This window comes from Myotis davidii, unplaced genomic scaffold, assembly GCF_000327345.1.
Source record: "Myotis davidii unplaced genomic scaffold, ASM32734v1 scaffold663, whole genome shotgun sequence".
Lineage (NCBI taxonomy): Eukaryota > Metazoa > Chordata > Mammalia > Chiroptera > Vespertilionidae > Myotis > Myotis davidii.
In genome coordinates this window covers 198,379-209,885 of record NW_006295816.1, presented here as the reverse complement: position 1 = coordinate 209,885, position 11,507 = coordinate 198,379, and the positions used below count along the sequence as shown (strand labels likewise).

At 50.0% G+C, this 11,507-nt stretch overlaps 1 protein-coding gene across 2 annotated transcripts in view; it reads left to right on the top strand.

Moving 5' to 3' along the window:
• Positions 1–2,193: 2,193 nt before the first annotated feature.
• CCDC12 (coiled-coil domain containing 12) overlaps positions 2,194–11,507 on the top strand; it is a 35,222-nt gene continuing 25,908 nt past the window's right edge. Inside the window, exon 1 of one of the 2 annotated variants that reach the window (XM_015568321.1) lies at positions 2,194–2,379. In XM_015568321.1, the coding sequence (XP_015423807.1) occupies positions 2,284–2,379 (96 nt within the window). In that variant the 5' untranslated portion in view covers positions 2,194–2,283. The remainder of the gene's footprint in view (positions 2,380–11,507) is intronic. The other variant, XM_015568319.1, reaches the window with a different exon arrangement.

The window sequence follows — 11,507 nt, the reverse complement described above, 5'->3', positions numbered from 1 at the left end:
CAGGGCGGCCCGGGGGGCGCCCCACAGCCCCGCCCCCGCTGCCCGCGCTCTCCCCAGAGCTGGGTGAATGTTGGGTCCGGGGTTCCAGAGTTGTCCCGGGATGCAGCCCGCCCGGCTGGGCTTGCCACCCTGCGTGCAAAGGAAAGGCTTGCGGGGCGCGGGGAAGGAGCTGCGGGCCGCGCGCAGCGCCCAGTGTCCTTCAACAAGTAATTGTAACAATAACCATGGCGACCACTTGTAGAACTGACCACGTGCAGGAGCTGCGTTAAGCGTTTCATAGGAAGACCTAGTACTACTTAAAACAAGCAAACAAACAAGCAAACAAGCACACGCCATTTTTAAAAATTGATTTCAGAGAGGAAGGGAGAGATACATCAATAATGAGAATCATTGACTGGCTGCCTCCTGCACGCCCGCTACTGGAGGTCAAGCCCACAACCTGGGCCTGTGCCCTGATGGGGAGTTGAACCCAGGACCCTTCAGTCCGCAGACTGAGCCAAGCCGGCTCCGGCCTGAGTGCCATTTTCTTGCATGGACTGTTGGTGGAGCAGAATGGGGGTCAGAAAGCAGCAGAACACGCCTGAAATGACCCCCTGGGAGAGCAGTTCCCTCATCAGTGGGGCGCATTCCTGGGAGATTTAGCCAATCCCGCGGGCCCTCTCCTCCAGGAAGCCCTCCTAGATGTGCTGGTGGAAGCACAGGTTCAGTGCTTGCTTCACATATTTTGAATTCTTTCACCTTAAGAGGGTAGAGGCAAGGGGGAGAAACTGAGCCTAGAGGGGGCCAAGTTAGGACTACCTGGGCAGCCAGGGGCAGCATGGACAGGAACAAGAGGCCTGACTCACTCCTTGCTGGGCCCCTGCCACCTTCACCCCTAGACTTCTTTCTATCAACCTTTCCAGCTGGCTTGGGAGTTGAGGGGGCCCTCTGGTGTTGAGGAGGGGCCAGGCCCAAGGGGTGGGAGACGGCTCAACACAGCCTTACACGGGTACCTGGGACTGACTGATCCATCCACCCGTCCACGTGCACGTCATTCACACATGGACTCCCCTGTGAGCGGCCCACCTTCGTCACTGCACACATGTGAGTGTGATCCGCTTGGTGGATTTTTTATGTTAACAAGCAGCACCCAGATCCAAATACATAACACCCACCTCCCCATCCCCATCCCCATCCCCATCCCCATCCTGTTCTGTCCTCTTGGCTTCTTAGGCAGCCCCTCTACACTGGCCTTTTCTCCTGCCCTGTCCATCCTACCACTGAATGGACATTTCCTGTATCTGCTACCTGCATACCAGGCACCCTACCTGATGCGGGAGATAGGGAGCCAAAAGACCCAGGTTCGTGAGGTCCAGAAGGTCATTTGGGGGAACAAGGTGGGGGGCTGTGGCAAAGGGGCATTTGTCTTCTCAGGTGGGAGGAGATGGAGTTCTGAGGACCCCAACATGTTGTCAGATCTTCGCTTCAGCCAAAGGGGTCTCGGTGGTCAGGGCATACGGATCAATGCAGGGAAGAGCATGCTAGGGAGCAGTGCCCTGGTGGCCACCTGGTGCAGTCGAGGCCAAACCAACTCTCCCCTTAGTTCCTGGGAACTAAGCTCTAGGGGTTCCTTGAGGCCCACTGGGCCCAGGCTGAGGATTGCTCTTCTTCAGGGTAGGTGGTCTGACCCCGGGTACTTTTACTCCAGGGGTGTTGGAGAGATGGGAGAGGACCATCCATGAGCCCGAAGGGAAATTGCCATCCAGGCAAGCCCTGCATTGCGCAGGCTTTGTCTGAGCTGAGAGTGGACACAGAAGGGTCTAGGAGCCCATGGACATCCCAAGAGCCACTGGTAGTGGACACAAAGGGAGAGGTAGACTTCTTATTAGGCTGGGGTCGGAGCGGCGAGTCAGACGAGGCTTCTTGAAGGCTTTGGAGCCTTGAAGAATCAGAACAAGTGCACAAAGGTTGGGTCAGCGCATTCCAAGGGGCCGGCGTGAGCTGTGGTTAGCGCTTAGGCAAAACCTGAGCGATCGACGCGCTCTATTCTCCTTCGCTCAGGTCTGATGCCACTTGCTGCTTTCCCACTGATTGACGTTGAACGCCTCAAGCATTGCCCGCCCCCTACCGACGGGGCGAGTAGTAGGGGAGAGAGGGGGCGGGCCCCCCTAGAGCAACTCAGCATTGATTGGCTTTCAGGACTTCCGGCTCTCTCATTTTCGTCCTCGGATTGGCTGTGAAAGTCATCTACTCATTGGGCCTGCGCAGTGTAAAACTGACGGAGAGGAGGGGTTGGCGGGCAAGATGGCTGCTGCTGCGGCCGGTGTGGGCCGGCTAGAGGAAGAAGCGTTGCGGCGAAAGGAACGGCTGAAGGCCCTGCGGGAGAAAACCGGGCGCAAGGTGAGGAGTGGGGGGTGAGGGCCGTGGCTGTGGCAGCCAGCGTTCGGAACCGGGGCGAGAGGTCGGCCGGGCAGTGGTCGGGGCGCAGTGGGCCCCGTTTTGGTTTTGTTTTGTTTTTTTTTAAAGACTCTTCTAGAGTACATGCCCTTGACCAGAATCGAGCCTGGGACCCTCCAGTCCGCAGGCCAACGCTCTATCCACCGAGCCAAACCAGCCAGGGCTGGACCCCGTTTTGCCTGCTGGATGTTGCCCTCCTGGGTCTCGGAGCCAGCGACCGTTTCCGAGGCGGGCTGGTTTAGGCGTGACTGGTTCGCGTCTGCAGGCGCAGAAACTCCCGTTTCCCCACGACCTCGCCGGCCTTCCCCTTGGAGCCCGGGTGCCGGGCTGCAGGTGCAGCCCCAGGTGCAGCCCCAGGAGTCGCAGACCCGCCCCGAGGCGCCCAGCTGGACCCGTTGAGTACGAGCCTCCAAAGGGAAAGACCCGCTGCTGGGTCAGGGTGGCCCCAAGGACGAGAGCACGGCGCTCGGTTCTTCCGCGGCCCGCTTCTCGGGCAGACTTGTAAGCCGGCCACACTTGCCAGCTTCCCCCTTGCTCTTGCTGGACGCCAGGACGGGCTGCTTCCCTTCCTCCTGTATCTTTCCGGAATCATCGAAGAAGCGGAGCCTGAAGCTCACGTGTAAACCCCGGCCCTTGCTCCTGGGGCTGTGGGCCTGGGGGCACATTGCTGCGTGTCTGTGAACCCCGTCTCCTTCATAACCCCCACACATCCATCCTCACCGTAGTGTTTTGAGATTTCACAGGATCATCTGTGTGAAAAGGCCCTAAAGACGGCGGAGGGGTGGAGGTGGTTGGTTCTGCTCTTGGATGGATGGAAACTGCCCTAAACTCAACAAAATACATGAACTATCTAGATGGGTGAAGGGTGGGGGGTCGGGGGACAGGGACTACGCTTTCCAGCTTAAAACACCACCAGGCTGGTCAGCCCGGCCCCTGGCCACTTTCCGCGTGGCGGGCTGCGGTTCTGTGGGAAAGCCGAAGGGGGACCCCGCAGCAGTGAAGCTTGCCTGATCGGCGTCTGCTTTTGTTGGCAACTTGTCAGCACGCCCCACAGTTGCCCCCACAAACCACCTGGCCTGGGGGCTCTCGGGCTTCATTCGGCCCTTTGACAGTAGCTGGTCAACCTGTGTTGTTGGCTGGGGTTTGAGGTCAACACAAAGGACAAGACGGCATCCACATCTTTAGGGCCCAAGGCCATCAGGAGAACTGGCCTTAAAGAGGAATTCTCTCAGTGGGCTGAAAATGGCCTGGTGGTGGTTGTTTTTTATTGTAAGAGTATACATAAAATTTACCGTTTAAAATGTACAGTTCGGTGGCATTAAGTACATTTACAGCGGTAGGTGACTATACCACTGTTTTCGGGATATTCTTATCATTCCAAATGGAAACTACCTTTAAATATCAGAATCAAATCCCATCCCCCTCTTATCCCAGCCCCTGGCAGCCACCATTCTACTTTCTGTGTATGAATTGGGCTACTTTAGATCTCTTATTTAAGTAGAATTCTATAGCACTTGTCCTTCTCTAACCGACTTATTTCACTCAGCTTAACGTCTTCAAGGCTCTTCCATGTTGTGCCATGTGTCAGAATTTCATTCCTTTTTAAGGCTAAACAATATTCCATCGTATGTACAGTTGACCCTTGAACAATGATTAGGGGTTGCCCCCCCCCCCCCCCCCATCAAAAATCTGTGTAGGTCTTAAGCCAGCCCTCTGCATACATGGCTTCTCAACTTTGGGTCAAAATACTGTTTTCCATCCAAGGTTTGAATCGAGGGTGGGAAACCTGGGGTGCCGAGAGCCGACTGTATTTATTGAAAAGAAGTCCGCTTATAAGTGGACCCATGTGGTTCAAGCCTGTGTTCTTCAAGGGCCAACTGTGTATACCACATTTTGTTTGTTAATTTGGGTTGTCCTACCTTTTGACTGTTGGAATGAATGAGTCTCTAGTTTTAATTCCTTTGAGTATATACACAGAAGTGGAATTTGGGGATCACATAGCAATTCTATGTTTAACTTTTTAAGAAACCGCCAGACTGATTTCCATAGCAACCTCCTCATTTTACATTCCCAGCAGCAGTGCACAAGAATTCCAGTTGTTGATTATAGCCGTCCTAATCGGTATGAAATGGTATCACATTGTGATTTTGATTTATGTTTCCCTAACGATGTTGAGCATCTTCTCGTGCAATGGTGGCCATTTGTGTGTCTTTGGAGAAATGTTTATGTAGCTCTTGCCAATTTTTAAGTTGGGTTTGTGTTGTTGAGTTATAGTACTTAATATATTCTGTCTATTAACCCCTTATCAGACAGGTGATTTGAAACTATTTTCTCCCATTCCCAAGGTTGTCTTTTCACTTTCCTGATAATGTGCTTTGATGGACAAAGTTTAATTTTCATCAAGTCTAATTTATCTATTTTTTTCTTTTGTTGATTCTGCTTTTGGTGTCAAACCTAATAAACCATGGTCAAATCCAAGATTATCAAGCTTTTCTCCTATGTTTTTTTCTAAGAGTTTTATAGTTTTAGCTTTTGTGTTTAGTACTTTGATCCATTCTGAGTTAATTTTTGACAACACTCCCACCCACCGAGCCACACTGGCCAGGGCTCCTTGGTTAAACTTATTCCTGAGTATTTTATCCTTTTTAGTGCATTTGTAAATGAGATTGTTTTCTTAAATTTCTTTTCAGATTGTTCATTGTTAGTCTGTAGAATGCAATTGATATTTTTTCTGTTGATTTTGCATCTTGGAACATCGCTGAATTCATTTATTAGTTCTAACAGCTTTTGTAGCCTCTTTTAGGTTTTCTGCATATCTTAACTATATACAGTCGTTTTGTGGTTACGTCGCCATCTCATTTATTTATTAAAAAAAAAGTTCCGTCATTTCAATGTATGTACATATGTGCTTTATGTTTTTATTATTTATTTACCACGAGTAAAGGTCAGGAATTGTTCTCTTTCTTTTAAATTTTTTTTACTGGTCCACTTCATTACTGCTGTGTGTGTGCTCCATGTCAGTGATGTAGGTGCTTATGTAGGTGGGTTCCGACTTACGGCGAAAATCACTTTACGTCACGCTGTAGGAATGGATCTCCGACGTAACCTGAGGACCTACTGTATATAAAAGCCTAAGCGACTGTTAAAACGATGCGTACTGATCACCAGGGAGCAGATGCGCAACGCAGGAGCTGCCCGAGCCCTTGCCCAATTCGGGCCGGGGCCCTGGGCTGGGATGGGGAACTGGGGATGGGTGGTGGCAGATGTGGCCTCTTCCCCAGGGGGGCTGAGGGCCGGCTCCCTCCTTGGGGCCGGCGGCCAACCTCCTGGGTCCCTCTCCCTGGCTGGCAGGCCCCAATCGCCTATCAGGGCCTGCTGGGCAACCTCCTGGTAGGAATGTCTGGCCGGCAGGTCCTGATCACCCAATCGGGGCCAGGCCCCGGGTTGGGATGGGGAACTGGGGTGGGTGGTGGCAGATGTGGGCGGCGAGGGAAGGAGGAGGCAGGGTGGTGGGGAACCTGATCAGTCCTGATCCACGGCCAGGCTTAGGGACCCAACTTGTGCACAAATTTCGTGCACTGGGCCCCTAGTAAAACCATGTCTGTGAACAGAGATAATTATACTTCTGTTCCGATGCCTTTTATTTCTTTTTCTTGCCTAATTGCTCTGGCTAGAACTTTCAGTGACATGTTGAGTAGAAGTGGTGAAAGTAGGCATCCTTTAGTTTTGATTCTGATTTTAGGAAAATGCTTTCAGTCTTTCCCAGTTGAGTGTGATGTTCAGATATGGGTTTTTCAAATATGGCTTTATGTTGAGGAAGTTTCCTTCTATTTCTAGATTGTTAAATGTTTTTATTATGAAAGGGAGTTAAATTTTGTCAGAAGCTTTTTTTCATCAATTGAGTGAACATGTGTGTTCCTTTTCCTTTCTATTGGATTACATGAATGGATTATTGTATGTAGAGCCATCCTTGCATTTAAGGAATAAATTCTTCTTGGTCATGGTGTATAAACCTTTTAATCTGCTGAGTTCAGTTTGCTAGTATTTTTTATTTTTATTGATTTCAGAGAGGAAGGGAGAGGGAGAGAGATAGAAACATCGGTGAGAGAGAATCATTGATTGGCTGCCTCCTGCACACCCCCCACTGGGGATTGAGCCCAAAACCTAGGCATGTGCCCTTGACTGGAATCGAACCCAGGACCCTTCAGTCCGCAGGCCTACGCTCAATCCACTTAGCCAAACTGGCCAGGGCAGTTTGCTAGTATTTTATTGAGGATTTTGCATCAGTGTTCATGAGGGATACAGGTCTGTAGTTTTCTTGTAGTGTTTTGGCTTTGGAATCAGGGTAATGCTGACCTCTTAAAATGAGTTAAGAAGTGTTCCCTCTTCACTATTTTTGAAGAGTTTGAGAAGGATTGGTGTTAATTCTTCTTTAAGTGTTTGGCAGAATTTACCAGCAAAGCCATTTAGCCCCAGGTTTTTCTTCGTTGGGAAATTTTTGATAACTTGTTCAGTTTTCTTATTAATTACCAGAGGCCTGGTGCATGAAATTTGTGCACAGGCAGGGTCCTTAGGCCTGGCCGGCGATCAGGGCCGATCGGGGCCTTCTGGGTGCCGGCCGGGGCCTCCCTTCCCCAGCTGCTGGCTGGGGTCTTCCTTTGTTCCACGCTGCGCCTGGTGGTCAGTGCATGTCATAGTGAGGGATTGAATTCCTGGTCAAACTCCCGGGGGCACAATTTGCATATTAGGCTTCTATATATAACATTTTTTATTTCTTTATGAGTCAGTTTCAGTACATTGTGTATTTCTAGGAATTTTTTCCATTTCTTCTGTGTTATCATGGTTGGCATACTAATGGCTACTTTAATTGGGTTTACTCTTAACAGTTCTGGCTTCAGAAAGCTGTTGGCTGCAAGCTCATTTCTGAAAAAGCTGCATTCGGAAATCACATGGCTTTCTCTGGGAATTGAGAGGTCACTGCCTTTGTCGTTTCCTTGCATTCTTTTTAAGCCACAAGAGTTATTGTGCAATGGACACAGACCCTGGGGCGGTGTGGGCTTTCCCTCGGGGGTGGGAGTGGTGGGGGGGTCATGGGGAAAAAGGAGACAAGTAATACTTTAAACAATAAAAAGAAGTTATTGTGAAGCCACATTCTTGACTCCACTGGAAGCTTTTTCCTTTCCTGGTGTGCCTTTTCTCTCCAGGAGCCCTTAATCCACCTTCCCCCCGCACCCCCCATATAGTCCTTTTCCTGCATGGAAGGGGAAATTGGAACATATTGTTGGCTTTCAGTCACCAGGCTGTGGTAGCAGTGGTAGATCAGTAGCAGGCGATAAAGTGTTTGGTTTGGTTCAAAATGGGTTATTGGAGCTGGTAATTCATTTCTTCCACAGGTGGATACTGAACACCTACTGTGCACCAGCCATTCAGGCACTGCCCCAACAAGCCCCCTTGCAGCTGGAGGGAAGGCGGTCAAGCAGACATGTGTAGTGGTAGATGGAGGTGGTGCTGTGGAGAAAAGGAAAGAGACGGGAGTGCATAGTGCACCTGTTTCCTCTGCAGCTCTAACTGCCTAAGTGTTTTCAGATTTAACATGGTTGATGATACCAGCTGCCTGGCTTATCTTATCTGGTCCTGATGACAGCCCTGAGAAGAAGGAAGAAGGGTTAGTTTATAATGGAAAACACTGAGACCGATAAAAGGGGAAGTGTTTTGTCCAAGGTCACATAACTAAGAGGTATCCCAGGTGAGTGCTAGAGTTAGAAGGGACCATGAGGACAGGTGGTGACCGTCTTTTTTTTATTTTCTTGATTTTAGAGAGAGAGAGAGAGAGAGGCATCGATTTGCTGTTCCACTTATTTATGCATCTACTGGTTAATTCTTGTCTGTACCCTGACTGAGGAGCAAACCCGCACCCTGGCATATCAGGACGGCGCTCTAACCAACTGAGCTACCCGGCCAGGCCTCACTTTATACTTTCTGATCCCCTTTATGTTTTGTCAGTTACCTGCTCAAAAACAAGAGCAGTAAAAGAGTACAGGCCCAGTCCAAGCTGCCTCTGCGTACGTGCCCTACTCCCTCTGGATTCAGCTTCTGTCCCTCCCTGCTGGCGAGGACAGGTGGAGCCTCTGTGCCTCGATTCCTTTTTTGTCCCCGTCCCTATTGTGGCAAAATAGATAGGACATTCAGCCATTTCTCAGGGGCATTAAGTATATTCACACTGTTGCACAATCATCACCACTATTTCTAAACTTTTTCATCATCTCAAACAGAAACTCTGCACCCTTTAAGCAATAGCTCCCCATTCTTCTCTGACCCCAGCCCCTTGAGACCTCTAGTCTACTTTCTGTCTCTGACTTAGCTATTCTGTACCTCATGCAGGTAGAATCGTACAATATTTGTCCTTTTGTGACTGGCTTCTTTCACTTACCATGAGTTTTCAAGGTTCATCCATATCCTACCTAGCATGTTACAGAATTTCATTCGTTTTTAAGGCTGAATAATACTCCATTATATGCATACTAGAGGCTCATTGCACAAAATTCGTGCACGGGTAGGGTCCCTAGACCTGGCCAGCTATCAGGGCCAATCTGCAGGGCGACTGGAGGGGCGATCGGGGCCCCGCTTGCACCCAACCTTGGCCTGGCACCGCCTGCTCACCTGCTTCACCCTCCCGCCGCAATCCTGCTTTTGTTGGGGCCCATTGGGGCCGGCAGTGCCTCCACTGCCGCCCGCTGCCAGCACCGCGTCGCTGATGCCCGCCATGTTCGCTCCACCCCCGGTAACTCCCGGTCGGTCAAACTCCTGCCTGTGGGGACAGTTTGCATGTTAGCCTTTTATTACACAGGATACCACATTTTGTTTATCCATTCATCTGTTGATGATATCATCATTGTGACCTGTGCTGACATTGGTGTGGTGGTGTTTTTACTGTTGTGTAAATACCTGTTTTCAGTTCTTTGGGGCATATACCTAAGGGACAGCATATCTGGGTCATATACTATGTTTAACTTTTAAAATATACTTCTATTGATTTCAGAGAAAAAGGGAGAGGGAGAGAGAGATAGAAACATCAATGATGAGAATTGGCTGCCTCCTGCACACTTCACACTGGGGATCTAGCCTGCAACCCTGGCATGTGCCCTGACTGGGAATTGCACCAGTGACCTCTTAGTGCATGAGTTGATGCTCAACCCACCAGCTGAACTACACCGTTGGGCATCTATGTTTAACTTTTTGAGGAACCACCAAACTGTTTGCCACAGTAATTGTACCATTTCCCATTACCACCAGCAATGCAAGATGGTTCTAATTTCTCCATATTCTTGCCTCAAAAAAAAATTATGGCCATCCTACTGGGTGTGAGGTTTTGATTAGTATTTTCCTAATGATTAGTGCTGTTGAGCATCTTTTCATGTGCTTATTTGCTATTTGTACAATCATTGGAGCAATCTGTTCATGTCCTTTGCCCATTTTTAAAAATTGGATTGTTTGAGTTGTTGATTTCTTTATATACTCTGGATATTATACTGTTATCAGTTACGGAATTTCGCAATGTTTTCTTTCATTCTGTGAGTTGTTTTTCACTCTTGGTAGTGTCCTTTGATGCACAAAAGTTTTTAAATTTTGATGAAATCCAAATTATTTTTTTCTTTTGTTACATGTGCTTTTAGTGTCATTTAATCTCCACAGCTCTTGAGTGACATTCCTATTAGGGAAGAAAGACAGTCAAGGGTCTAAAGTTTGAGTTAATTTTCTAGCTTGTAGTCATTTCTTGTGGGACCTGTGAATGGGAGCCTGGGGACAAAGGATGGCCTGCCTGCGGCCAGCAGATTGGCAGCTAGGAGTCCTCCCTCAGGAAGGAAGTGGCTCCCCGTTTTTGGTTCAGTCTTCTGATGTGCGGACAAGGCCCCTGTTGGGCAGACTCCATCGCCGAGCTCACTCAGCTTGCTCTGCCGATGGAGGGTGCCTGCTGGCCCCGCAGATGGCTCCTTGCTAGTCCCTGCCACTCAGTGGCAGGCCATCCCCCATACCTGCTGTGCACATGGCTGTGCTCAAGGTGGAATTCAGGCATGGGGTTGATTTCCCTTGTGGTGGTCTCTTCCTCCTCCTACCTCCAGAATATAAACTCATGATGTCATCATGATATTATGGAGGGATCCGTCCCAAGACTGTGACAGGTGGAGATGAGATTAGGGTCATGAACTTCCCATATATTCATTAAAGAAAAGGGGTGTAGCCATGCAGTTCAGCAGCAGTTTTACAAAGCGCTTCCTTTTAGCCCACCTGATGGGATGGATTTATGAGGTTGAAAGAGGGTCAGAAGTCATGCAGCATAAGTGACTCTCCTGGGTTCTAGCCCATGCAAGACTCCCTGCGGGCAGGGGACTCTGCAGCTGAGGCACTGCCTAAAGCAGGTCCCGCAGGCCCGCCAGCAAGGTTGACAGGTGAGAGGATGACATACAATCTAGTGCTGCTGGGGTTCATTTCCTGGGGATGCTTCATAAGAAGACTCCATGGAACTTGAGCTGGGCCATGGAGGGGGGCGGGGAAGCGAGTATTGAGGTAGCTGAAAGGAGTGTTCCAGGGGAGCAGGTCAGAGGTGGGAGCATCCATGGGTACACAGGGGGGCAGTGGGGGATGCTCCAGAGGGTTTGACAGCAAGCAGTGGGCAGTGATGGGGGCGGGTGAGGTCTGAAAGGGCTCCGGGTGCATTGGGGGCTTCCGGCTGGGAGGGCGGCCAGCCCAGGCACACTTTTCTGTATTGTATTTGAACCTCATTTTTTGGAGCTCATCCAGAAGTTCCCGGCTGTGCAGATGAAGCTCTGGGGCATCTCTATGGTGCTGACCACTGGGGCAGTGTGAGGCCACGCCGTCCTCCTCCCTCTTCCTCAGCAGCTCAGTGGAGACTCCAAAAGGTAATGAACTTGGCACTAACACTTGCCCTTGGCTGTTGGATTTCCTGAGCATTTGGCCTGGATTGTGCTGTCTCTGCCCTGAGACAGGGGTGGACTGGTTGGGCAGCAGGCCATCCCCTCAGGGGTTGGATGTGACCTCAGGGAAGGTCTGGC